The sequence below is a fragment of the Podarcis liolepis genome, assembly GCF_965112155.1.
Source record: "Podarcis liolepis genome assembly, chromosome: 10".
In the NCBI taxonomy this organism is placed as follows: Eukaryota; Metazoa; Chordata; class Lepidosauria; order Squamata; family Lacertidae; genus Podarcis; species Podarcis liolepis.
In genome coordinates, this window is record NC_139562.1 from 306,446 (window position 1) to 333,070 (window position 26,625).

Here is a 26,625-nt window from a genome sequence, read left to right on the forward strand (position 1 = left end):
TGGAGGGCTCGGGGCGCCTCTCTGGGCCCGGCGCGCTCGGTGGCGGAAGGGGCGGGGCCTCCTCGCCGGGCCCGCTTCCGGCGCCGCCGCCATGGAGGCTCCGGGCGGGCTGGAGGCGCTGCGCTGCCCCCGCCGCCGCCGCCGCCTCTCCTCTCCGGGCGCCGGGAGTCCCTCGGCGCTGCCCTGGGGCCGCCTGTCGGCCTGGCTGGAGTGCGTGTGCGCCGTCACCTTCGACCTGGAGCTGGGCCAGGCCCTGGAGGTGGGTCGGGCGCCCCCAGGAGCGCAGGGGGTTCCGCAGATCAGGCGCGGAGGAGGCCGGGGAGGCGCCTTCCGTTCTCCGCCGGTTCCTTCGGGGCCCCTAAGTAACCCGTCGCTTCTTGGTTGGGGGCTGAGCCGTGTGCCCCCTTTGCCCACTTCTTCTGTTGGATGGGGCACCCAGAGGGAACAGAATACAAATAAAATTATTTATTCGCCCCCCGTCTGGCTGGGTTTCCCCAGCCACTCTGGGCAGCTTCCAACAAAAGGTTAAAAAGACATTAAAACATCAGTCATTAAAAAGCTTCCGTGTACAGGGCTGCCTTCAGGTGTCTTCTAAACGTCTTTGACATCTGTTGGGAGGGCGTTCCACAAGGCAGGCGCCACCACCGAGAAGGCCCTCTGCCTGGCTCCCTGTAACTTCACTTCTCAGGAGGAAGACCACTGTGTACAGACTGAATGATGGGGGTGGAGATGCTCCTTCAGGTATACTGGGTCAAGGCCGTTTGGAGCTTTCAAGGTCAGCACCAACACTTGGATGGCACTTGGAAATGTCCTGGGAGCCAATGTAGGTCTTTCAGGACCCGTGTTATGTGGTCTCAGCGGCTGCTCCCAGTCCCCAGTCTGGCTGCCACATTCTGGATTAATTGCAGTTTCCTGATCACTTTCAAAGGTAGCCCCACATAGAGCGCATTGCAGCAGTCCAAGCGAGAGATAACCAGAGCATGCACCACTCTGGCCAGACAGTCTGCAGACAAGTAGACAGCTGGCCTGGACACAGAATTGACCTGCACCTCCATGGACAGCTCCACCAAGTAGCTGAGCTGAGGCAGGGGCGCGGACTTATAAAAAATATTGGGGGGGCCCGGGAAAGCTCATGAATAATAAATAAGCTCATGAATATGCAGATAAAGTGGCGCCGCCTCCTCGTGAGCGAATAGGGGAGAGCGTGCTGCGCCTATTAATCAGCTCCGAAGGAAATTGGGTGGAGCTTTTGCTCGGGAGGGAGGGCAGGAGGCATGCAGCCCGACCCTGTGCATTTTGGGCTGGGGGAGGGGCGGCGATGGCGCTCTGCTGGAGGGGCGCCGGAGATTATTGGGGGGGCAGAGCCCCCCCAAACGAATTTTTGAGGGGGCTCGGGCCCCCTCAAGCCCCATGGAGTCGGCGCCTATGAGCTGAGGCCCCGTTGCTTCTTGGGTTAGGGCTCACCTAGTTTGTGGCGACACCGAGCCGTGTGCCTCCTTTGCCCCCTTCTTCTGGTGGGTGGGGCACCCTGAGGGAAGAGGCTCCTTTTGGCATCTCCCCCAGCCCAGCCCAGGCTGCATCCAGGGGCCCTGGAGCTCAGAGCAGGTGCAGACATGAACCTCAAGTGTTTCTGTGGCACAAGCCAGAGGTCTCCAGCACCCCTCCAAATGCTGCAAGAAACTGAGGCAGCTCTTGCTGGGAGGGGCTGGGCTCTGCCACCTGCCGGCTCCAACCACTGAGAGTTTCTCCTCTTTTTTGCAGCTGGTGTATCCCCCTGACTACACCTTGACGGAAAAAGAGGTGAGAGGGCCCTGGCCCCACTGCTGCTGCCCTGGCCCCAAAGCCTGTGGGGTAGGGAGTGGGGGGGGGGAGCTGCTCTTCACACCCTCTTCGCTTCCTGTGTTCCAGAAAACAAGCATCTGCTACCTATCCTTCCCCGACTCTTACTCAGGTAAGTGGGTTTGGCACAGGGTCAGGACAGAGTCAAGTAGGGAGGCATTACAGTCATTGAACCACCGGCTGATTTGATCTGCTTTGCTACTTGTATTGTGTTTTTACAACAACGTCAAGTTCTAGGGATTCCTGGAAAAGGCAGAGTCTTAACTGGTAGCATTCAATCTGTGTCTCTGCAGTCACTTCAGAATTGTTAGGGAAGGAGTTGCAAACACTGGTGTAAAGGGTAGAGGTCCTGTCCCCAATCAGGATTAGTGCCGTGTATCCAACCTGGGTACTGCCCACAGCAACCCAACTCTCAGGTGGAGCAAGGGAGTGCTCTGCCTCTGGACATTCATGCCAGTGTCCTTTCCCAGCTTGCGTGGGGGCCTGCAGTCACCCTGGACGAAGGCTGCAGGCATGTTGATTTTTGAGGAGGGCAGAATCCTCTTGAATCCATTGTCTCAGCCGCTCTGTTTCTCCTGCCCTGTCTCTGTCCATCCCAGGCAGCCTCGGAGACACCCAGTTCAGCTTTCGCTTCCGTCAGTCTGGGGGGCAGCGAAATGCATTGTATGGGGATGACTTTGAATATAACAGGGAAGCTGCTGTATCATTACAGGTCAGTTGTGATATTTTCAGGGTTAAAAGCAAAAGGGTTGAGATGCTTGGCTTTAGTCTGTTTTTTTTCTCCAGGAGATGTAGATTTTTAGCATTTCTGAGATGGAAACTATTATCGTTATTACTTGTTGTTTAGTACAAAAAATTAACTTTAAACAACTTTTTTAAAAATGTTAAATTTGAAATGCATCTATTCTGAACAACATCTCTGGGGATGAACTTGGCTTTCTCAGGCCAGTGTTCTCTGGAGAGGCAGAAATGGAGCAATTCCCGGTGGGGCCTCAGCTGGTCCTTGGGAGAGTGAGTGCCCTGCAAGACCCAGGATCAGCATCAGGCTGGGGAGAAAGACCCCCGGGGGCTCTCCTTTCCTGGCTCAATCCCCAGCGCAGGCAGTGTTTCCTTCTCTGAAGGGAGAGCCTTTCCCTCCATGGGTGATGCGCAAGCCAAGCTGTGTCTGGATTGGTGCACCCTGTGCCCCTCCTGGAGGACTCGGGGCAGGGGGGGGGGACCGCTGGCAGCTCATCTGCGCCATAATGGTGGGTGCAGGCTTAGGTGATGGCATGTGCCAGGCGGATTGATGCAGTCTCTAGAGGAGGGATCAACAACTTTTTTCAGCTGTGGGCCGGTCCACTGTCCCTCAGAACTTGTGGGGGGCCAGACTATATTTGGGGGGGGGGAATGAACAAATCCTATGCCCCACAAATAACCCAGAGATGCATTTTAAATAAAAGCACACATTCTACTCATGTGAAAACATGCTGATTTCCAGATTGAGAAGGCGATTGGGCCGCTTACCCCTGCTCTAGTGGGTTGTAGCCTTGGGGACGTCCCTGCAGGCCAGGCGCTGGGGCTGAACGTGATTGTGGGGGGTTGTTCACAGACACTTCTGCTTCCCCAACCCAGAGAGACCCTGCACACTACTTTGGCTACGTGTTCTTCCGGCAAGTCAAGGACAGCTCTGTGAAGAGAGGCTACTTCCAGAAGGTGAGCCAAGCCTGGCTGCTGCTCAGAGGACTCTGACCCGATGAGCCTTTTCCTTTGCACAAAGCTGGAGTCGCTCCTTGGCAGTGAGGCTCTGGCAGAAGGGCGGGGAGCAGCGGAGGGGGCCCAAGGAAGGGCAGCTACGCCAGGGGCCTCAAAAGCTGGGGGGGGGACGACTGCTTGTTTGGACCCTGGCATCTTTGGAATTAGGGTGCTGGGCAAGAAGAGAACCAAGCAGATTTGACCCACTGGCCTGAAAGGATGGGCAGAGCCCAAGAGGGGGGCTGTGGGGTGCGAGACAAGATGGAAGAGGAAGAGGAGGAGATGGGCAGGATCTTGCAGCCCTTCCTGCGTCTTTCCGAGAGTCATGGCTGCCCGCCAGTGTAGGAGCTGGGTGTGGAGAGGGCAGCTGAATCGGGCCCAGCTGTGGGCAGCCTGAGGAAGTGCCACCCCCTTGGGCTGCCCATAAGAAGCGAGTTTAGAGGGAGAGACGAGGGAGATGTCTGCTGTTTCTGAGAACTCTTCTCTCTGCGGGTGAGCGAAGAGCTTGTTTGGACCCTGGCTGGGTGAGACCCCAGAGGCTGAGAGGGAGGACCAGGACTTGGTATTGATGTATAGATGTCAGGAATGCTGTATTATCGTAACAGTTTTATACTTAACGATGTTCTTCTAATATTTTGCATAAGTTGTCTGCTGTTGCTTCAGTTTTCTGTATGCTGCTTAGAGGTATTTTTACTCTATTAAGTGGTATAGAAATGCAACCATCCACCCCTCTCTCTCTCCTCCAGTCTCTTGTCCTGGTGTCTCGCCTCCCCTACGTCAACCTCTTCCAGGCCTTGCTGCAGATCATAGCCCCAGAGTACTTTGACAAGCTGGACCCGTGCCTGGAGGCAGGTGAGGAGGGACTGGTTACCCCCGGGGCCGGGCCTGACGATGGCAGGCAACACCATTTCCCAACCTGGCGCCCTCCAGGTGTTTTGAACTACAACTCCCAGCCGGCCCAGGGGATGGGAAGCAATAGGGCCAGCTGTCCTGCACCGGCTGATTGGAGTCATGGTCCAAAAGGCCTGGAGGGCGCCAGGTGGGCCAAGGCTGCCGGGAACCCGTGCAGAGGTGGCCCTTTTGCCTGTCATGAATCTCCTGCCGGCCAGTTTCGCAGGGTGACCTGCTGCTCACCCCACCCCAAGAGGAAGCCCTTCTGTTTTCGCTCCAAGGCGCCCCAGTGCCCGCTCCTCAGCCTCTCATCTCCCAGGTACGTGGGGAGAGATGGCTGCCGCCGTGTTGGCCTTTCTCCTCCTCCCCCAGGATAGGGGGCAAATCAGCTGAGACGATGGAGGGAGGCGGGGGCCACTGCATTTGGGCTGGGGGAGTCCAGGGCTGCCTCCTGAACCAGCCTTGCCTCTTCCAGTGTGCAGCGAGATTGACCAGTGGCCGCCTCCTGTGCCTGGCCAGACCCTCAATCTCCCAGTGATGGGCGTTGTCATTCAGGTAATAATAATGATGATAAATTTTTATTTATATCCCGCCCTCCCCAGCTGAAGCCGGGCTCAGAGCGGCTAACAACAATAAAAGTAACACAGCATTCTAAAAACAATTCATTCTAAAATCAATTCAAAATCAAATTAATGGCAACCATTGGGCTGGAGTTCTATGAGGATTACAGAAGGAGGGAGTCAGGCTGTACCCTGGCCAAAGGCCTGGTGGAACAGCTCCATCTTGCAGGCCCTGTGGAAAGATGTCAAGTCCCGCAGGGCCCTGGTCTCTTGTGACAGAGCGTTCCACCAGATTGGGACCACAGCCGAAAAAGTCCTGGCTCTGGTTGAGGCCAGTCTAACCTCCCTGTAGCCTGGGACCTCCAAGATGTTTTTGTTTGAAGACCATAAGGTCCTCCATGGGACATACCAGGAGAGGGGGTCCTGTAGGTACGAGGGTCCTAGGCCATATAGGGCAGGGGAGGGGGCTCTGGGGGAGGGGCGCTCACTCTGCCTGTCCCTCTTCATGGCGCAGGTGAGGATTCCCTCCCGCTTGGACAAGCCTGGCTCCAGCCCCGCCAAGCCCCAGAATCCAGAGGTGAGAGCTGCTGGGACTTGGAGGCGGCCGGGGTGTGTGTGTGGATCCTGCCATGGCCTGTACTTTTCCCTGCGGCACAGTAACCAGCGTTCAATGGTCTCCCTGTGGACACTCCTTCCTTGGAGGTTTCTAAGCAGAGGTTGGGGGGCCACCTGCCACAGGTCCTTTAGCAACAATTCTTGCATTGCAGGGGGGCGGGGACTAGATGTGACGTGTGAGAAGAACGGCTGGGTGGCAAGATGCCGTTCTTCAGCTCAGCAGGGCAGAGATGGCCCTTGTGGTTCGGCCTGCGGCTGCCTCCACCAGGGCAGGGGCTTGTTTCTGCATGTAACTGGGTCCTGAGCTGCTCTCCCCTGGTCTCTGCCTGGAGTTGCCAGATTGCATCCCTCCAAGGACCTCTAAATGCCACTATATCTGACTTTAGGAAGACACCTGAAGGCAGCTCTATTTAGGGAAGTTTTTAATGTTTGAAGTTTTATTCTGCTTTTAGTTTTCTGTTGGGAGCCGCCCAGAGGGGCGGGGAAACCCAGCCCGATGGGCGAGGTATAAAGAATAAAGTTATTGTTATTATGGCCCCTCATGCGCTTCCCTCTGGGTGAGCCACATTGAAGGGGGGGGTTCTGATGCCATCCGTGTCTCCCTTGGGATTTGACTGAGACTTAAAGCTCCATTTGGGTCATCCACTGACTCCCTTCCTCTCCCCCCCCAGTCCCTCTTGCCAGCCCCCCTAGTCCTCCCCAGCATCCACGAACTGGACCTCTTCAGGTGAGAGCACTCTCTTTTTCTGCCCCCTCCTAGAAGGGGCAAGTCTGGGGAGCTGCAGAGGGCACAAGGGAGGGGAGGGGGGTTCCTGAGTAGTATCTGGTGGGGCGAGGGGGGGGGCTCTCAGGGGAGCCTGCCTACCCCTTGGCCCAGAGCAGGCACCCCCAAACTCGGCCCTCCAGATATTTTGGGGCTACAGTTCCCATCATCCCTGACCACTGGTCCTGGTAGCTAGGGATGATGGGAGTTGTAGTCCCAGAACAGCTGGGGGGCCGAGTTTGGGGGTGCCTGGCCAGGAGCCTCCCCGGGGAGGGGATTTTGCTTCAAGGAAAGGCAGCTTGGATGGCTTTGAAGGGGGGTGGACAAATTCATGGAAGAGAGGAGGGCAATGGGTGGCTCCCAGCCTGCTCAGGTGGCGGCAGCCATGGAAACCTCAGCCAGGGAGACCTGCTCCTGAGTTCCGATCCTGCGTGTGGGTTTCCCCCTCCGTTTGGCCCCTGTGAGAAGAGGGCGCTGGGGTTTGCTTGGGCCTAATCCAGCCGGTTCTTCTGGGGTTCTCAGGAGTTTTTCCTCACCCTGGGGGGCTCCTTTCATCCCTCTTGGGGAATCTGGTGGGGGAGCCCCAGAGGCTCATGGGGACAAAGCAGCTCTTGTCTCTGGGGGGCCTGGGGAGGCTTTGATGCGCCGCCTTGCCCTGCTTTCCGAGGCCTGGCGATAGGGGCGAAGGTACCCCTGCCCCCTGGCGAGCCTGCCTTGGCCTGGCCCCACCTGCCCCCTCCCGCTCTCTCCGCAGGTGCTTCCAGCCGGTGCTGATCCACCTGCAGGCACTGTGGGAGCTGCTCCTCCTGGGGGAGCCCCTCGTGGTCATGGCGCCTTCGCCTGCCGCCTCCTCAGAGATGGTCCTCGCCCTCACCAGGTGGGGAGGGGGCCCAGTTTGCCTGTTGGGGCGGGGGGGGATTTCCAGAGTTGCCCCTGAGCCCCTTGCCGAAGGGGGGTGGAGGACGAAGGGGACTCCCTATCAGGGCAAGCACCTATCTGCCCCCCTGGCCAGTTTGGGGGTGCCTGTGGGAGCCTCCTGACAGGGGCTGCCCCCTCCCTCTCCACCAGCTGCCTGGCCCCCCTGAAGTTCTGCTGCGACTTCCGCCCCTACTTCACCATCCACGACAGCGAGTTCAAGGAGTACACGACGCGGACGCAGGCCCCGTGAGTGTCCTCGGGGGGGGGGAGATGCTGGGGGGACGGGACCAGGGGTTCCTAGCTGAGGACTGACCTCCCCCTTCTCCCCCCCCCCAGGCCAAGTGTTGTCCTGGGTGTCACTAATCCCTTCTTCATCAAGACTCTGCAGCACTGGCCTCACATCCTGCGTCTGGGGGACCTCAAGATGGCCGGTAAGGAGGGGCTCTTGGGGGGGGTCGGAGGGGGGAGCAGTCCAGGGCTCAGCCAGGGGCACAGGAGCCCATGCCCAGAAGGCCAGCCAGGCTCAGGGACATGTCGGCTTGCAGACCCCCACCCTTGGGCCTTGTGTTTTTCCTTTTTTTAAAAAAAAGAAAAGAATTTTTATTAAAGATTTAAACAAAACATATTATCCAAAAACATGTCATCCTTAATTTTTTCCTCCCACCCCCCACCCTCCCACACAAAACTCACCCACCCCACCGACTTCCCTCAGTTCCAGTCTTTGATCTCTTTGTGAATTCTGTTCTCTGCATATTACAAAGTTATATAGGTCCTTAAATTGTTTAGCTGATTATTGTCAATAATTTTTTTAATAATACTTATTCCAAACCTGCCAAGGAGTCCAGTTCGCTTTGTTGCATCTTCAAATACTTTGTAAAAGGTTCCCATTCATCTTTAAAGTCACAGTTATCCTTGTCCCATGGCTTGCATGTCAGTTTTGCCAGCTCTGCAGAGTCTTGCCGTGATTCTTTAGTTGGGATTTCTTCCGCCTTCCATCCTTGTGTTTTTCCTTAGGGGATTTGCCCAAGCAGGTCAAGGTGAAGAAGCTGGCCAAGCTGAAGACCTTGGACGCCAAGCCGGGTAAGGAGCAAGGCTCTGGCTGTGCCCCCGGGGGCTGCAAGGGGGGGCCTCAGGGGGCCTTGAGGAGCCCCTCAGTGGCTCCGCTGCTGGTGCCGTGTTCGAAAGCCGCTCCTGGATAAGACAGCAGAGCAGAGAAGCTGGCAGGGGCTCCTCCAGGACCTACGGGGGGGGGGGTGCATCAGGTGCCTCTCGCTCACCTGGGAAACACAGGGGGCTCCATGGCATTCCCTGCGAAGGACCCCCCCCCCAGCACACGGCCTCCTGGCCTCACTTCCTTGTGGGGGTCTCTGGCTGCAGGACTTTACACCTCCTACAAGACCTTCTTGCACAAGGACAAGACCCTGATCAAGCAGCTCTTGAAGGTGAGCGGGGGGCGCTGCGGGGGGGGGGAGGGGCTGGTGGCTTGGAGCCCAGTTCCCCCTTGGGGGGCGGAGCCTTCCGGGAGAGGGGCAGGGAGAGGCCGGGGGCCCCACAAGCGCCATGACCCTCCCTCCCGCCTCGCAGGGCATCCACAAGAAGCAGCCCTCCGACGCCCAGAGCGCCCTGCTGCGCCGCCACCTCCTGGAGCTGACGCAGAGTTTCATTATCCCCCTGGTGAGTAGCGGGAGGGGGGCAGGTGCCCCCTCCCTCCAGCCTTGGCCTTCCCAGGGAAATGAGGAGGATGAGGAGCACAGGGGGAAGGCAGCCTTTGACTGACGTGAGCCATGGAGGTGCGTCCCCCTCCCCACCAGGGCTCTCTCTCCCCGCCCTGCGTGGGGCCTGGGGGCCTTCTGCATGCTCAGCAGGTGTTCTGCCATGGGGGCCACTCTCCTGGTCTCTCTCCCTTTGGAGGTTGCTGTCCTCCTGCTGCCCCCTGGGGAGGAGGCTGACTATTTCAGGCCATTCCCCCCCCCCCCGGAGTTGCATGATTGTCGGGGGGGAGGGGCAGAGCTGAAAGGGGGTCCTCTGATTTCTCCCTCCTCCCTCCTGGCCTTCCCTAGGAGCACTACATGGCGAGCCTCATGCCACTACAGAGGGCCATCACCCCCTGGAAGGTACGTTCTGAGCTCTCAAGGCAGCTCTCTTGGCAGCGCCAGGGGGTCATCGCCCGCACCCACAGGCTCCGCTGTGGGGGTCACCCACAGGCTCCGCTGGCCCGGCTGCTGTAGGGGCCAGTCATGCAGGGCGCATGTGGGCAAGTGGGGCAGCTGGCCGAGCGCATGCTCTGCGGAGCACAGTGGTCTTTGTGGCTGCAGCCCCCTGGCTGGAGGGGGTGTCGCTGGGCTGTGGGAGGGGGTTGAGGCATGCCAGGAGGGAGTGCCCAGTTTGCCATGGGTTCATTCATTCTCTCTCTCTCTCTCACATGCTCAGAACCCCCCTCAGATCCGCCCTTTCCAGCAGGAGGACTTCCTCAAGACCCTGGAGCATGCCGGGCCTCAGCTCACCTGCGTGCTGAAGGGGGACTGGGTGGGCCTGTACAGGTAGGCCTTGGAGGGCTAAGCCAGGACGGAGGTGGCTGATCACATACAAACCCCAGTGCTCTTCCCTGTGTGTGGAAAGCTAGGGTCTCAAGGAGCAGAGCAGGCAGGAGCCCTCTGGAACAAGATTTTCAACATCAGGGAGTTTGTCCAATGGGGGAACCTCCAAACCCACTCCAATCGTATTCCGAAATAGTACACAGTCGAAAAAGAAGGCTGCTTTTTTCCAGAAAGTGTAGGTTAGCTGAATCTGGTGAGAGGCTATTCCCTGGGGACCTCCCTTTCTGCAAGCAGGGAAAGGGACATTGTTGCTCCCCTCGCTCGTCTCACGACAGCCCTTGGGGGCAGCCCTAGAGGAAGAGGGCCAGTCTTGGGGTGGGAAGCGGCTGCTGCCTTCATTGGCAGGCAGGAGGTCCTTGCCATCCCTGCCTGGACCCCCTGGAGATGGAGCCTGGGACCTTCTGCACGCAAGGGAGATGCTCTGTCCCAGAGCTCCAGCCCTGCCCTGGTCGGGCACCAGAAGAGGACAGCCGAGGGTCGGAGCGCGCAGGCCCCTTTCGAGGGAGAGAGAGAGATAGAGGGAAGGAGCTGGCTCTCTCTACATCACTCCGTTTTGGAAGTGAAAGGCACACGTCACGCAGAAAATGGAGCTCCCTCTTGCTGTCATCCGTGCTCCTTGGTCCTGAGCTCCAAACCAGCTTGGCAGACGTGGCTCAGGCTGCAGTCATTGGCCTGATTGCTAGGGAGACACCCATGGCTCCCCTGGCTTGGCTCCTTGCAGACCCCCCCCCCATGGGCTGCTTCCCTCCACTGTGTCTCAGCCGCAGATCTCAGCCTCCCTGCCCGGGACCAGATCCTGCGCATCGCAAACGGGCCTCATCCATCCCTCACTCTCTGGCCCCTGAGGACTGGAAGCCAACCAAAGCCCAGCAGGCCTTGCAGGACCCAGCCTTCTCCTGTCGCTTAAAGACTAGGCAGAGCCTCTGCCTGAAACCCCCGTCCCGTCCCCCATGGCCCCCTTGCAACACCCACCCAGCCCCCGTCTCCCCCCTCCCCACAGGCGCTGCTTCCTTTTTAAAAATATTTTTATTAGGAATTTAAACAAATCATATTATCTTAAAACATATCATCCTTAATCCCCCCCATTTCCTCCCCCCCCCCATTAAACAACCCACCCTCCCCACCCCCTGGCTTCCCTCAGTTCCAATCTCTGGTTTCTCTATAAATCCTATTCTCTGCATGTTACAAAATTGTATAGATCCTTAATTTATCTGACTGGTTATTATTAGTAAAAAGTTTGTGAGTGTTTATTCAAAGCCTACCAAGGAGTCCAGTTCACTTTGTTGCATCTTTAAATACTTTGTAAAAGGTTCCCATTCGTCTTTGAAGTCACAGATATCCTTGTCCTGTAATTTGTGTGTCAATTTCGCCAATTCTGCATAGTTTCTCTTGCCATAGTTCTTTAGTCGGGGTTTCCTCTTCCTTCGTTGTGCTATTAAGACTCTTGCCGCCGTTGTATTTTTCAACTTCCTTGGCAAGTCTTTTCCTACAATCCCTAACAAAAATGCTTCAGTTACAGATAGGTAGCCGTGTTGGTCTGCCATTGTCAAAATAAAAAAAATTCCTTCCAGTAGCACCTTAAAGACACTGTGTATCTGAAGAAGTGTGCATGCACACGAAAGCTCATACCAAGAACTAACTTAGTTGGTCTTTAAGGTGCTACTGGAAGGAATTTTTTTATTTTAAAAATGCTTCAGGTTTTTTAACAAATGTTAGATGGAACATTTTCTTCGATTCCTTGTCCCAGGCGCTTCTTCCGATCCCCGAACTTTGATGGCTGGTACCGCCAGAGGCACCGGGAGATGATGCACAAGTTGGAGGCCCTGCACTTGGAAGCCATCTCGGAGGCGGTGCGTGCAGAATGGGGGGGGTGGAGGAAGGCTCCTGCATCAAGGGGCGGCTGCCCACACGCCCCCCTTGCGCTTGGGGCTGCTACACTTGGGGCAATCTCAGCCCTCAGGGGTTTGCTGCTGCTGCTGCTGCCTGCAAAGTCTTGTGAGGCCCGTGCTTTCCTGGGTGATTCAGCCTCCAACAAGCGGCAGTGGTCCCCCCCCGACTGCTGCTTTACCTGGCCAGGTTTCCTGGGGGGAGATCAGAGCTGGGCTTGCGTCACCCTCTTCAGGCAGCAGCAAGGCTGGAAAGGAGCTGGGCATTTCCGTCTATAAGACAAGGCTTTTTTATTAAAAAAATAATGTTTAAAATTGTGGGTCGTCTTAGACACGGATAGTGCATGGGGGGGGGGGCGTGGGACAGGTTGCTTCCGTGAGCTGGAGATTTTCAGCAGCTGTTGGGCATCTTATTGCTGGCTGTGGCAAGGGCTGGTGTTGATTGGCTGTCACGGCAGCAATTTGGTGGGCAATTGGCGGCCTCTGTCAGCGAGGGGACAGGCGATAGGTGGCTTTAGCCATGCGTGCAAGTTTTCGCGTAGGTCGTGTGGGTGAGCGATTTTCAGCTATTCCTCCTTTAGAAAAAGCTCAACAACTCTGGGCAATCTCCCCCGCCCCCCCATGATAAAAATGATGAAGAATACGGTATTTCTTCGCAGTCCGCTTGAGGGCTTTGCAGAGTCAAAGCACCTGCTCAGCATTTTGCAAAGAGCCAAGCAGGACACACTTGGGCTCCTGGGGGGGGGCGCAAGCACCTTTCCAGCTGAGTCGGGCTCAGGTTTGCCCAGACAGGCCCCCCCCCCCCCGTGCTTTGCAAGATTCCTAGCAGGAGCACCAGAAAGTGGCACCAGGATCAGGGCCGTTGCCCAGCCCTGCTCTGGGGAGGAGGAGGAGGAAGGAAGGCAGCGTCTTCCCAGCTGAGTCGGCTTCTTTCCCCGCAGAACATCCGGTCCTGGGTGAAGGACAAGTCTGAGGTGGAGGTGGTCGACCTGGTCCTGAAGCTCCAGGAGAAGCTGGTAAGCAGGATGCTCCCAAGCGAGTTGCGCCCGATGGGTGGAAGGTGCTCGGATTGGGACTCTCTCCTCGAGGGAGCAGAGCAGAGCCTGGCTGGCTGGCTGGCCCCTCCAGACTCTGGCCAGACCTGTTTCAGCCTTGGGAATCCCCTAAGGAAATCTCAGCGGACGAGAGTCAGGGCTAAACTCCTACAGATCCCTCCGCTGAACTTTTGCATGTGGGCAATAACTGGGATCCTGAAGGAGGAGGAGGAGACTCTCTTGGGTCGTTGGGCGATGTGTTGGTCCCCGTCTGTGGGGCCAGGCAGGCAAGTGGCGCCTGGTATACATCCCTGTTGCCAAAGGGAGAGAGGAGCAGCTTCTCTCAAGGTGGCCACTTGGTACGTCAGAAAGAAATGGCGATACAGACGTTTGAAAGGATGTGCTGCCCAGTTCACGGGGCGGCTTCAGTCAGTCACTTTTAATGACCTGATTCTGCCTCTCCCAGTGGACTGGTCTTCAGAATATAAGAGCCTGAGACTGGATCAGGCCACAGGGGCCCATCTCGGCCAGTATCCTGTCCTTACAGTGGGCATCCATCTGCCCCCCCCCCCCCAAGGGCAAGTCCGCAAGCAGGATCTTGGCCCAGGAGCAGCCTTCTCCCCTCCTGCGCTTTCCAGTAAATGGTGCGCAGTGTAGCGTTCCCAAAGCAAAGGAAGGATTAGACTCTGATTAATAGAATACACACAGAGGCTTGACCAGCAAGACTCTGGGAGGGGTGCGTGTAATAATCTGTGCCTCCACCCCTTGGCCCAGGTCGTTTTATTCACAAAAGAACTATTTACACAGCATTCGTAAGAACCAATCAGATATCCTCTGAGCATTTCAAAAAACCCCACGTGGGACAAAGTTACACTACAAAAGCTAATTTAAGCATGCATACTTCTAGGGTAAATAAAACAACTAAAAAGGAAGAATGCATTCAGCAACCCCGGAGGTCATAAACAAGCAATAAATACAGAGGAAGGATGGCAAGGAGATAGGGATTTTTATCACCTTCCTGTGAAACTATTTCCAGGCCCTAAGATTAGCCAAACCAAGGAAGGGTACATAAAAAAACCTACCTACTATCTTTATGTACTGAGGATGCCTGATGAAGCAACTGGCCTGTGTTTCAGAATGTTTATACGTGCCTGTCAGGCGTAGAGAAGTGGGCAGTAGAGGAAATGGCCAGAAATGCAGAGGCTTGTAGGATTTGATCAGAAATTATTGTCAATGAATCGAACACAGTCAACGCCATGCTTTCATAGCTGATGGATACAGTGGTGCCTCGCAAGACGAAATTAATCTGTTCCGCGAGTCTCTTCGTCTAGCGGTTTTTTCATCTTGCGAAGCAACCCTATTAGCGGCTTAGCGGATTAGCGCTATTAGCAGTTTAGCAGCTATTAAAGGCTTAGCGGCTATTAAAGGATTAGCGGATTAGCGGGTTTTCCGTCTTGCGAGGCATTCGTCTTACGGGGCACCACTGTATTTTATAATTCCTCATAGTAATCCCATCTGATCCCCACACTCTGGACATGTGCACGCCTACAGCGCAGAAGCATTTCTTCCTCTGACTGTGGAGGGCAGAGCTGAGCTCTCAGGGCTCGTCCCCACCCAGAGCCACCTCCTCCTGCTCCATGAATGGGTCTAATCCTCTTTTGAAGCCCTCTAGGCTGGTGGCCACGGCCGCCTCCTGGGGCAGGGAGTTCCAGAGTCCATCTCTGTGCTGCTTAACTCTTGCACCTTGCCTCCCCCGCCAGGTGCGCGCCAGGTGCCACCGCCTCCCCGTGAAGGAGGAGGTTCTTCATCGGGTGGGCCTCTACATCGCCACCATCGTTGGGTCGCTCCCTGAGGACCTCCAGGCCGTCCTGGGCCCCCAGTAGAGGCCGCCTGGCCAGAGGAACCTGACGGCGGGGAGGCAGCTGCCCCCCATCTTGGCAGGCTGGGCCTGGAGTGGGGCGCCCCGTGGGCTCTTGGAGGGGGCCGCCCTTCCTCCCCACAGAAGCTCTTCTGCCTGCAGGACCCTCTCCTTGGCCCAAGGATGGTCTCCGGCCCGTTGCTGCGCCACATCTCCCCTGTGCCGGAGAAGGGAGAAATGTCTCCCGCCAGGCAGACGGTGGCCCTGACGTGAGGGCACGTGGCAGCCCCTCCACCCTGCCCCCCAAAACCCCTTCTCCCCCCACGTGTGTCTGGATGTGCCTGCTGTGCAGTGGCGGTAAATGAATAAGTGTTGGTTGTCAGGATCCTTTGCTGCTGAGCTTTGCCTCGGCCATCTTTATTTATTGCCTTTTTACACCCCCCTTGTCTAAGCCAGAGGTTCCCAATGTGGGGGGTGGTGCCCCCCTTTGGGGGGCAGTGAGATTCCCTGGCGGGGCGCTGGAGGAACAAAGGACCACCAGTCTTTGAAACGCTGGCGTCGCTGTTTCCAGTTCACCCGCTTTGTTGAATTAAACTCAGTCGTTTTAACAGGCTTTGGAATAAATGTGCAATTAATTCTTCTTGTTTTTTATTTCATTTGTTCTTGGGTTGGTGGCGCAAACTGCTCTTCTGAATAAAGCTTTTTATAGGGAACCGGGGGGGGTGGTGGAAAATGCTGGGAATGGGCTGCGCTGAAGGACAGAAGCGAAGAATGTGCACACAGTCTCACCAGTGCTGCTAGACGAGGGTTCCCTCTTCACCTTGTCCCTTGCACCCACAATGGGCTGCCGTGGGGGCCCCTCCTCTCTGCCAGGCTTTCCAGCATCTGCATGAGGCCGCTGGGTGAGATCACCAGGACGTGGATGGTGCCCCATTGAGCTCTCCTAAATTGGAAGCGGGGAAGGCAGGAACGCCCTGTGTTAGTGTCTGCAGGATGGATGGGGGTCAACGGATGGAGGTGCTGCTTCAAGGGGGCAGGCGGGTGGGGTGGGTAGAGGGGAGACCCTTCAGCCATTCTCAACCTCTGGGTCCCCAGATGTTGTTGGACTACAACTCCCGTCATCCCTGAGCTCTAGCCTTGCTAGCTAGGGGTGATGGGAGTTGTAGTTCAACAACATCTGGGGACCCACAGGTTGAGAATGGCTGCTCCAGGTAAGCAGGGCAGAGACCATGGAGGACTTTGGATTCTGCTCAGAAATGTACTGGAAACCAGTGGAGATCCTTGAGGTGTTCTATGGACCTGGTAATTCTGCACAAGCTTCCCTTCCAAAGCACAAACTTCCCCGGTAAAACTGCCTAAATAGGGAGCGCGCACCTGCCATCCATCGGGATGCGAGTGCACGCCTGAGCTGCCTGCAGGTCTTCCTGAGGGAGCGAGCAGCGCTTGCCGGCTGTTTCCGTTTTGGCCATTGAGGGCGCTGCGGAGCCACGAATTTGACAGCTTCGGGTTTATTAAAATAATAATAAATTTATTACTTATATTCTGCCCATCTGGGTCTAAATGGTGAGTGGGGGCGCTTTTGACAGGTTAAAGGGGAACTCAGGGCGCAGGTCTGGGGAGGCTTTGGTGAGACATGTAGTGCTTTTAAGCAGGATTGCCATGTTGCCCAAAATGAAAATCAGGACAGAGTTTTGAGGGTTTTGCTTTTTGCTTTCTTTTTTTTAGCCCTAGCTTTAAGGCAACATTTCTAGGCGCTTCTGTACATGCGTCGTGATGCTGTAGGTCTCGGGAAAGGGGGGTGGCACCGTCTCCTCCAGGAGCAGCAACTAAGGGGCTCTTGTCCTGCTTTTTGCAGAGCCTTTCCCCCTGCAAGCTCCTCCTCCACCCCGGGGAGAAAGCTCAGCCCCCATCCAAGAGAGCATCTCTCGCAGGGCTCATTGCGCACAACTCACTCACGCGGCTCCTCCTCGGCTCCCGCTTTCGGGGGGGGGGGAGCCTGCTGCGCTCGGCTTTTGTTGTTGTTGAGTCCTTTAGTCGTGTCCGCCTCTTCGTGACCCCTGGACCAGAGCACGCCAGGGCCTCCTGTCTTCCACTGCCTCCCTCATGCTGGTAGCTTCGAGAACACCATCTCGTCCTCTGTCGTCCCATTCTCCTTGTGCCCTCCATCTTTCCCAACATCAGGGTCTTTTCCAGGGAGTCTTCTCTTCTCCTGAGGCGGCCAAAGTCTTGGAGCCTCAGCTTCAGGATCTGTCCTTCCAGTGAGCACTCAGGGCTGATTTCCTTCAGAATGGAGAGGTTTGCTCTTCTTGCAGTCCAGGGGACTCTCAAGAGTCTCCTCCAGCACCAGAATTCAAAAGCATCAATTCTTCAGCGATCAGCCTTCTTTATGGTCCAGCTCTCACTTCCATACATCACTACTGGGAAAACCAGAGCTTGAACTATACGGACCTTTGTAGGCAAGGTGATGTCTCTGCTTTTTAAGATGCTGTCTAGCATCTTAAAAAGCGCTCGATTTAGCAAGGGTTAAAAGGCAACAGCTGGATTCCTAGAGAAGACAGGAAGCAAAGCCAGGGGGCTGGTCCTCCAGACCCCTCCCTCTTTCTCAAGCCCCTGAAGGGGGGGGGTTGCTGTTTTGTCTCTGCGCTGCAGGTGCTGCGCCGGTGGCTCCTGCTGGGATCCGGTGAGTCTCCTCTCTCTTGACCCAGAGGGCCCTTGGGGAGAAGGGGGACCCCAATTTGGGGAGCGGAGGGTCCTGCCAGGGAAGGGCAAGCTCGCAGGAGAGCTCCAACTCTGCGTTGCCTTTGCATTGATGCGCTGCTGCTGGACCCTTTTTTTGGGGGGGGAGTGTCTTTGGGTCAGAGAAAAATGGCCATGCTTACCCACCCCACACATCAGAAGCGCTGGCCTCCTGAATTTGCACGCTGTGCTTTAAGGACTTGACCAGTGCCAGATTATCTATTTGCTAAACAAGCTCTATCTTAGGGCACCACTCTCTTAGGGCCCCCAAAAAAATTTAAAGGAAAAAACCTGGATGTACATTTCCAAAATATAAGATGAAAAACTAATAAAATAAAACCTACACCCAGCAACGGTGTTTTGCCTTGTATAGGCTCCTATGATGTAAGTCATGGTCTCCGCCTGCTAGCCTACTCCCTAAAATATCCCTAATTTGCTCCTTTCTAGATAAAGGGTGCCTTCATTCTGCATGGAGTGGTTGCACTGCAACATGTGCAAATGACTTGAGATACCTATTAGGTCCATAAATTACCATATAGCATATATTCCACACACAAAACAGCGACAATTTGTTGTTGACAAAGGACAGCTGGACATAGAAAGGGTCCCATTACCTTCAGGAGCTGAGGGACTCATCAAACCTCAGTCCAGCCCTGGACTTGACCACAGCCGTAGCTCCAGACCAAAGGAATCCACTCTGCACACAGACACCACTGGTTTCTGTACATTTCCCTCAATTAGACAACTTATACTGGGCTCCCAGCACCACAATAAGGCAAGGAAACCCCACTTTCTGAAAGATAGAAATTCACCCCCCAAATTTAGCTGAATAGATGGTTTTATATAGTTCCAAAAGGTAGTAAAATTGTGGTCCTAAGGATGGAGGGGACCTGACTCCTGGCATGAAGGGAGCAGGCAGGCCATAATCCTCAAGATGGGCCATCACACCCCAGGATGCCCCTCCCAGCCAGGTGTTGCCAGCCCTGACAAAGGGAGCAACTAGGTGTTATCAGATACTCAAGTGGAAAGTCCACCCCAGAGGGGAATGAGGCAAAGAGCGAGAAGAGCAACTAAGCTGTGCCAACATGTAAATACTTTCTTCTGCCAGGGTGAGACTGATGTTGTAATGAACAGGGCTATGTCTGGATCTCAAATTTCTACCTGACACTGCACCTTTTTTGTGAAATACCTGTGATGTTTTGATGATGCTGTGTGAAATGTATTATGGGAAATTTTGGGAACCTTAAAGAACCCCTGCAGCCCCTTGTTCTGGGCTTCTTCCTTTTAATGTTTAACAGACCACTGTATTTTAATATTTTGTTGGAAGCCACCCAGATTGGCTGGGAAAACCCAGCCAGATGGGTGGGGTATAAATAATAAATTATTATTGTTGTTCTTGTTGTTGTTGTTTTGCTTGAGAGTTGAAACCTTGTTGCAACAGTAAATGATCAGGCTTCCTAGCCGCCGTTTTGCTCCAATTTGCCTGGCTATGGCCTCTTGCTTGAACCCGACAGATTCTGAACCACAGCGCTAGATGCTAGCAAAGTTGGGAAACGGTTTAAGTACCGTACTCCAAGATTTGGTACTTATCAAACCCAATTCAGATTTATGGATCAGCCACATATATTAACAGAGGTCCCAAGGGGTCCATGGCACATTCCTGTCAACCGTCCAGGACAGAATATTCACAGACGAAACAGTCTATAGCCTTTCATTCAAGGAGCCCTTCAGGGGGTGTTGCAATTCCAGAATCTGAAGGTGGGGCTGTTGAGCTCCATCAATATCTGGAGCTTGGTCACATAGAAAAATGCACTCAACTTCAGAACAGATATAATGATCCAACAGGGAGCCACACTGAGAGAGGCCACAAATGTCATGATTCTCATGCAGAGAATGACTTGCGCAGGAATGCGACCCAGAAGACTGCATCCTGGTTTTCCGCCGGGACACATTGGATATGGTGGCGCCATTCACATAACAAAAACTCCCACAAAGATATTGACATTTTCAGAGTAGGGGGTCCATGGCTTGGCTTTTGAAAAACAGGGGTGCCCAGTATGCAGCTAATTGGGATCCACTGTGATAGGCAGTTGGAACTATAATAATAATAATAATAATAATAATAATAATAATAATAATAATAATAATTTATTATTTATACCCCGCCCATCTGGCTGGGCCTCCCCAGCCACTCTGGGCGGCTTCCATAAAACCAAAAATACAGTAAAATCACACGTTAAAAACTTCCCCGAACAGGGCTGCCTTAAGATGTCTTCTGAATGTCAGGTAGTTGTTTATCGCTTTGACATCTGCTGGAAGGGCGTTCCACAGGGCGGGCGCCACTACCGAGAAGGCCCTCTGCCTGGTTCCCTGTAGCTTTGCTTCTCGCAATGAGGGAACCACCAGAAGGCCCTCGGCGCTGGACCTCAGCGTCCGGGCAGAATGATGGGGGTGGAGACGCTCCTAAGGGTATACTGGACCGAGGCCGTTTAGGGCTTTAAAGGTCAGCACCAACATTTTGAACTGTGCTCGGAAACGTACTGGGAGCCAATGTAGGTCTTTCAAGACCGGTGTTATGTGGTCTCGGCGGCTGCCCCCAGTCACCAGTCTAGCTGCCGCATTCTGGATTAGTTGTAGTTTCCGGGTCACCTTCAAAGGTAGCCCCACGTAGAGTGCATTGCAGTAGTCCAAGCGGGAGATAACCAGAGCATGCACCACTCTGGCGAGACAGTCCGCGGGCAGGTAGGGTCTCATCCTGCGTACCAGATGGAGCTGGAAGACAACTGCCCTGGACACAGATTTGACCTGTGCCTCCATGGACAGCTGTGAGTCCAAAATGACTCCCAGGCTGCGCACCTGATCCTTCAGGGGCACAGTTACCCCATTCAGGACCAGGGAATCCTCCACACCTGCCCGCCTCCTGTCCCCCAAAAACAGTACTTCTGTCTTGTCAGGATTCAACCTCAATCTGTTAGCCGCCATCCATCCTCCAACCGCCTCCAGACACTATAGTCATCTCGGGTTACAGCCGCTTCAGGTTGCATCTTTTCGGGTTGCAGACCGCTGAAACCCAGAAGTAGCAGAACGGGTTACTTCTGGGTTTGGGCAGCTGTGCATGCGCAGAAGCGCTAAATCGCACTTTGAGCATGTGCAGAAGTGCCGAATCGCAAGCACTTGCGCAGACACGGGTTGTGAACGCTGCGGGTTGCGAACCTGCACCCCGCACAGATCACATTTGCAACCCGAGCATCAACTGTACTCTCTTGTGTGCAGCTGGTGACATTGTAACAAGGAGAATCCCATTGACAAAAAGTAGCAGCATCTGCTGGATGCCTCCTTTCTGGCTGTGGCACAACAATTTAATTAATTATTATTATTATTTTATTTATTTATTCTATTTCTATCCCGCTCTATTCCCCATGGTCTCAGGGTGGTTCACATAAAATATCAAATACATTAAAAACCCAAGGCTTGACGGCTGGGGGATTTCTACATTTAAATGGCCGCAGAGCGAGAGGCTGCTTCTGGCAAGTGATAAGGGAAATCGGGGCACAAGCCTTTATTGAATGGGTAGCCATGGGGCTGGCAGGCAGATCGCCCAGGGAGGTGGGGGGAGCATGGGGGGCTCAGAGGCGACATTCAGATACATTTGTTTACGTGCAGCATGGAAGCGTATGGTGGGCAGTCGAGGAGGGGTCACAAAAACACAAAGCAGGAGGGGGATCCATGCAATGGCCAGTTTTCCTGCAACTGGCGCCATCCAACACACGCCTCCACACTTCCTTAGGGAACCGGTTTCCTCTCCTGACAGTGTGTCAGTTTTATAGCAGAACAATGTGTTTGCTTTGTAGGATTTCCTAGCACCTCTTAAACCGGACAGAGAGAATTTGGCAGAAGATCAAGGGGTTCCTTCTGATCTCTTGGAGGCTTCCTAAGAACACAGATGGATGTGCAAGACTCAGCAGGAAGAAGCCATGCCATCAGAGCTGGGAGCAGTGGGGGATTCTGGGGAAACTCTGTGCAGAAGATCCTGGGTGAGGAGGACACTCTCTGCTCAGAGGCTCAGAGCCAGCAGTTCAGGCAGTTCTGCTTCCAGGAGGCCAAAGGACCTCGAGAGGTTTGCAGCCGACTCTACCACCTTTACCATCAATGGCTGAAGCCAGAAAGGCACACGAAAGCTGAGATGCTGGACCTGGTGATCTTGGAGCAGTTCCTGGCTGTCCTTCCATTGGAGATGGAGAGCTGGGTGAGGGAATGTGGAGCAGAGACCAGTTCCCAGGCCGTGGCCCTGGCCGAAGGTTTCCTCCTGAGTCAGGCAGAGGAGAAAAAGAAGGTGAAAGGGACTTTAGTATCCCCAAATCCTCTACGAATTGCCCATCCTGAAAGTTTTTATCTCTAACATTCCTTCTCCAATGTTTCCCTTTTTCTCTTTTAGGGAAAGGATCTCTTTGCAGAAATGGGCCTGGATTCGTCTGAGGCAGAGAAGACTCTCTTGGACACCAGAAATTGGCTGCTGGGTAAGGAGGTTCTTCTCTCTTTGGTCACATTCTGCGGGTTATGAAACTGATCCGTGGGTTCTTTCCATCTTTTGCGTTACCCCAAGGAGGGAAGATCCATTGGTCCTTTAATCTTTGGGGGGAAGACACTTGGGGCCAAGGAGAAGAGATGTGTATTTATGCAACTAAAATATGAAATGGGTACAAAGGTCATAATAATTCATTCAGCAGGTGAGACTTTTTCTAAGGCCCATCTGTAATTGGATATGCAGTGCTCATCCTCAGAGAAAAGCATCTCCTCCTGGCTTCCCACTTACCTTTGTCTCTCACAGGTGACCAGATGATGCCAGCAAGACCTCCTCATCCCTCTATCCATGGTGAAGGAGAAGCAATGACTGCGGAACCAGATCAGGTAGGGGGAAAGAGCGTTGTGGGGAAGAGGGCTGTCAGCTTCGCCTTTGAGCCGGTGCCAACGACTGGGCTCAAACCTCTTCAGCCCCAACTGGGCCAGGCGAGCTGGGAAAGCACTTCCAGAGACCTTCCACTGCAGGGAAGCAGGTCTAAGCGCAATGGACTCACAACTTTGAGCTGTGAGCACCAAACTCAGTGCCAAAGTCAGCCGAGCACAGCAGAGTATGAACTACACGAACAACGCCTCTGAAGCAGAACTTCTTTATTCTTTTACAGCTACTGCAAACTAAAAACGAAAGACTTAACAGAGACTACTGGACTGCATGAGTGTTATAGCTGCTTAAGCAGTCATCTTTACACAGATAACACTCAGACTCCCACAGAGTCAGGCTGGAGCGGATGAAGGGAAGAGCAGATTCCGCCCCCTCCTTTCTGAAAACATTGGCAGTCGATTCTTGCAATGGGAGGGGTGAAATATCCACAGGGGCAGCCAGGGTCCCTCTAGACCCAAACAAATCTCTTTCCTCCTCTTAACAAATCTGCCATGAACAATGGCCATTTGAAAAATGCCATTTGAGAAGGTTAATGTGCAGAGAGTAAAGAACAGCCTCTTTGCTTCAATGTCACTAAAATGATTTCATTCCCTCCTTGAAGCTGGCTTTAGGGCATCAGAAAGATTTTCCCCAGAAGAGCCCTTTGGGAGAGGAAAGCGGGAATCCTTTCATCTGGCGAACGGGAATGCTTGCTCAGCAGGAAGGATATAAAGCTCAAAATGTGGAGTTCCACCCATTTGCACTAAGTTTAATATTCATCATTAAAACACACAATAAACAAATTCCATTAAGACATTGAAAGAAGAATCCATAATTAAAATGAACAGCAAAACAATCCCATGAAAACAACACAATAATGTGCAGGAGATAATATTATGCTGTCTAAGAGAAGCATCTTTTTCTTTTTCTTTCAGGGTCCTCTGTGCTTTGAAGATGTCACAGTTCATTTCACAGAGGAGGAATGGGCGTTGCTGGATCCTGACCAGAGAGCTCTACACCAAGAAGTTATGGAGGAGAATCGTGACATCGTGGCCTCTCTTGGTACGGCTCCCGGTTGGATCATTATATCCATTTTGAAATTCAGCCCATCTCTCTATGTGACCAAGCTCCAGATATTGATGGAGCTCAACAGCAGCACCTACAGATTCTGGAATTCCAACACCTCCAGAGGTCACCTTGAATGGAGGGCTAGAGACTATTATCTGCATATATCCTTCCTCCAATTATGTGTTTTTAAACAATGATCTGGCTCGTCTGAACTTTCCAGGCCTTTTGAAATGATGGATTTAGTTTGGGGATGGAAGTTGTAGTAGCTTCTGTCAGGTTTTTTTTTTATGGAGCAGATTCCATGATTCGGCAAAAGAAATCCCTTCCAGGAGAGAGCCAGGCTTCTCGAATCTCCAGTTCCCATCAATATGTTAGTTTATGTCAGTCAAAAAGGCAGTGAACCCTGTAGTAAGACCTCATATCTAACTTCCATCAGTTCTTCCATTAATTAGTATGGTTCAATAATGGAGGTCTCCATGTGTTCCTGAAGCTCTTATTTATTTATTTCTCTGTCACAGGCAGTGATAAATTGGAAATTAAGAACAGAGGATACCATGACAAGATCTATACATTGGAGAAGCCATATCAATATTTGGAGTGTGGAAAGAGCTTCCGTAAGAGTGGCCCTCTCACTTCCCAACCAAGAATTCACAGCAGGGAGAAACTATATCAGTGTTTGGAGTGTGGAAAGACCTTCCGTCGGAACTCGCATCTCACAACCCATCAGAGCATTCACACAGGGAAGAAACCCCATCAGTGCATGGAATGTGGGAAAAGCTTCAGTCAAAGGTCCCATTACACATGCCATCAAAGAATTCATACAGGGGAGAAACCCTATCAGTGCCTGGAATGTGGAAAGAGCTTTGGTCGGAAGTACAGTCTCACATCCCATGAAAGAATTCATACAGGGGAGAAACCACATCAGTGTCTGGAATGTGGAAAGAGTTTAACCAGGAAGAAATATCTCACAGCCCATCAAAGAATTCATACAGGGGAGAAATCCTATCACTGCATGGAATGTGGAAAGAGCTTCAGCAAGAGAGCCCATTTCACGTCCCATCAGAGAATTCATACAGGGGAGAAGCCCTACCAGTGCTTGCAATGCGGAAAAAGCTTCATTCGGAAGGGCTTTCTCACTTCCCATCAAAGAATTCATACCGAGAAGAAACTACACCAGTGCCTGGAATGTGGGAAGATTTTCACCGTGAAGAAAAGTCTCGCTTCCCATCACAGAATTCATACAGGAGAGAAGCCCTACCAGTGCTTGGAATGTGGAATGAGCTTCGCGTGGAAGGACAGATTCACTGCCCATCAAAGCATTCATACAGGGGAGAAACCGTATCTGTGTGCAGAATGCGGAAAGAGCTTCTGTCACAGGGCCCATTTCACTTCCCATCAAAGAATCCACACTGGGGAGAAACCCTATCAGTGCTTGGAATGCGGAAAGAGCTTCAGTCGGAAAGACAGTCTCACTTCCCACCAAAGAATTCATACAGGAGAGAAACCACATCAGTGCTTCGTATGTGGAAAGAGCTTCAGTCAGAGGTCCAATCTCACTTCCCACCAAAGAACTCACAGTGGGGAGAAACCGTATCAGTGTCTGGAATGTGGGAAGAGCTTCCGGAAGAGGGCCAATCTAATTTCCCATCAAAAAAAGCTCACAGCAGCCAAAATTGGAAGGGACCCTCATAATCGTGTGGTACAACCTCTGCTTAAAAGCCTCCCAGGAAGTAAAGGCCACCATCCGCCAAAGGAATCTGTTCCACTGTGGAAGAGCTCTTGCCAACTGAAGAGTCAGTTACAATAGTAAAGAAACAGCAATTTTAATGCACTATATACATGTGGTGCCAGAGAGCAAGAAACTTTAAAATGCAATTTTCCATAGAGATTTCTTTCTTTTGTTACAACTATCTTCATAGTGTTTTTTTTCCTGTGTTTAGATCCACCCTCACAGTTCTTCCTGTTGTTTTGTTGGAATCTCCTTTCATGTAACTTGACGCCATGGGTTCAGGTCCTGGTTTCTGGAGCAGGGGGAAACAAGCTTGCTCCATCTTCCACATGACATCCCTATAGATATTTGAAGATGGCCATAATATCACTTCTCAGTCTCCTCTTTTCCAGGCTAAGCATGCCCAACACTCTCCCCAGTTCCTCAAATGGCTAGCTTCCCAGACCCTTAATCATCTTGGTTGCCCTTCTTGGCACATGTTCCAGCTTATAAACATACTTCTTAAATTGCGGGACACATTACTCCAGGTGTGGTCTGACCAAGGCAGAACAGAGCAGCACTATGACTTCCCTTAATGGGGACATTAAACTTCTGCTGATGCAACTTAGAATTGCATTGCCTCTCTAACGGGACCCTCGGAAAGTGTGTGTGCACCTGTTACATTTGGGTGTGATGTTCTGGTCTTTTTATCTAAAGTTCTGTTCACATGTATCAAAAGAAATTTACGTAATAATGGTAAGTTCAGCAGAGCAGGAGATTTAAGGTAATGTTAGCCAGGGAGGAGGAGTTTGGAATGTTGGGCTGATTTCTGATTGACTGAGAGTTTGAAAGGGGGGGGGGTTAATAACTTAAGTAGTCATAAAAAATAAATAAAATATTGAAAAACACAACAAAACTAAACAATTTCCACACAAATCACAAGAAGATCTAATGTAAAGATACAGAAAATCAGCAGGAACCCCCCCAACCCACTAAGCCCAGCAGAGCTGCCAGTAAGAATGGGCAGTCGGGCTTCTCCCAGCAAACAGCCAGAGGCCCCGAGTTTGGAGCCCTGACTATCCTGGTTGTGTCTGAGACTCTCTGTTTTGTAGGGAGGGCTTTAAATGAGTCCAGTCTTGGCTATGCACACACACACACACATACACATACATGCAACCCAATTCAAAATCAGGGACAGGTGAGCTGGAGATGCATTTTTTAAAATTCTTATCATCCTTTAGTGCCACAAGCGCCATGACCCTCCCTCCTGCCTCGCAGGGCATCCACAAGAAGCAGCCCTCCAACGCCCAGAGCACCCTGCTGCGGCGCCACCTCCTGGAGCTCACGCAGAGTTTCATTATCCCCCTGGTGAGTAGCGGGAGGGGGGCAGGTGCCCCCTCCCTCCAGCCTCGGCCTGTCCAGGGAAATGAGGATGAGGAGCACAGGGGGAAGGCGGCCTTCGACTGACATGGGCCATGG

The 26,625-nt window shown here is 53.2% G+C and overlaps 2 protein-coding genes across 4 annotated transcripts; both read left to right on the forward strand.

Annotated features, from left to right (window-relative positions):
* Positions 1-73: 73 nt before the first annotated feature.
* DENND6B (DENN domain containing 6B) lies at positions 74-15,335 on the forward strand. 3 transcript variants are annotated; one of them, XM_083461329.1, is made up of 20 exons: positions 74-259; positions 1,762-1,800; positions 1,909-1,951; positions 2,439-2,551; positions 3,454-3,534; positions 4,320-4,425; positions 4,940-5,019; positions 5,539-5,601; positions 6,311-6,366; positions 7,157-7,279; positions 7,471-7,566; positions 7,657-7,751; positions 8,335-8,400; positions 8,698-8,762; positions 8,905-8,994; positions 9,381-9,434; positions 9,751-9,860; positions 11,665-11,767; positions 12,745-12,819; positions 14,598-15,335. In XM_083461329.1, exons 1-20 carry the CDS (start codon positions 92-94, stop codon positions 14,718-14,720), a joined length of 1,749 nt encoding a protein of 582 aa, XP_083317455.1. In that variant the 5' UTR covers positions 74-91; the 3' UTR covers positions 14,721-15,335. The 3 variants fall into 3 exon arrangements, with proteins under 3 accessions (XP_083317455.1, XP_083317456.1, XP_083317457.1); XM_083461330.1 differs by lacking the exon at positions 9,381-9,434 and having other exon boundaries at positions 76-259; XM_083461331.1 differs by lacking the exon at positions 7,157-7,279 and having other exon boundaries at positions 76-259.
* Positions 15,336-16,811: 1,476 nt separating this feature from the next.
* LOC310686849 (uncharacterized protein) lies at positions 16,812-25,777 on the forward strand. Its single transcript, XM_083461207.1, has 6 exons — positions 16,812-17,375; positions 21,283-21,764; positions 21,867-21,948; positions 22,260-22,339; positions 23,306-23,432; positions 23,957-25,777. Exons 2-6 carry the CDS (start codon positions 21,375-21,377, stop codon positions 25,243-25,245), a joined length of 1,968 nt encoding a protein of 655 aa, XP_083317333.1. The 5' UTR covers positions 16,812-17,375; positions 21,283-21,374; the 3' UTR covers positions 25,246-25,777.
* The last annotated feature ends 848 nt before the right edge of the window (positions 25,778-26,625 follow it).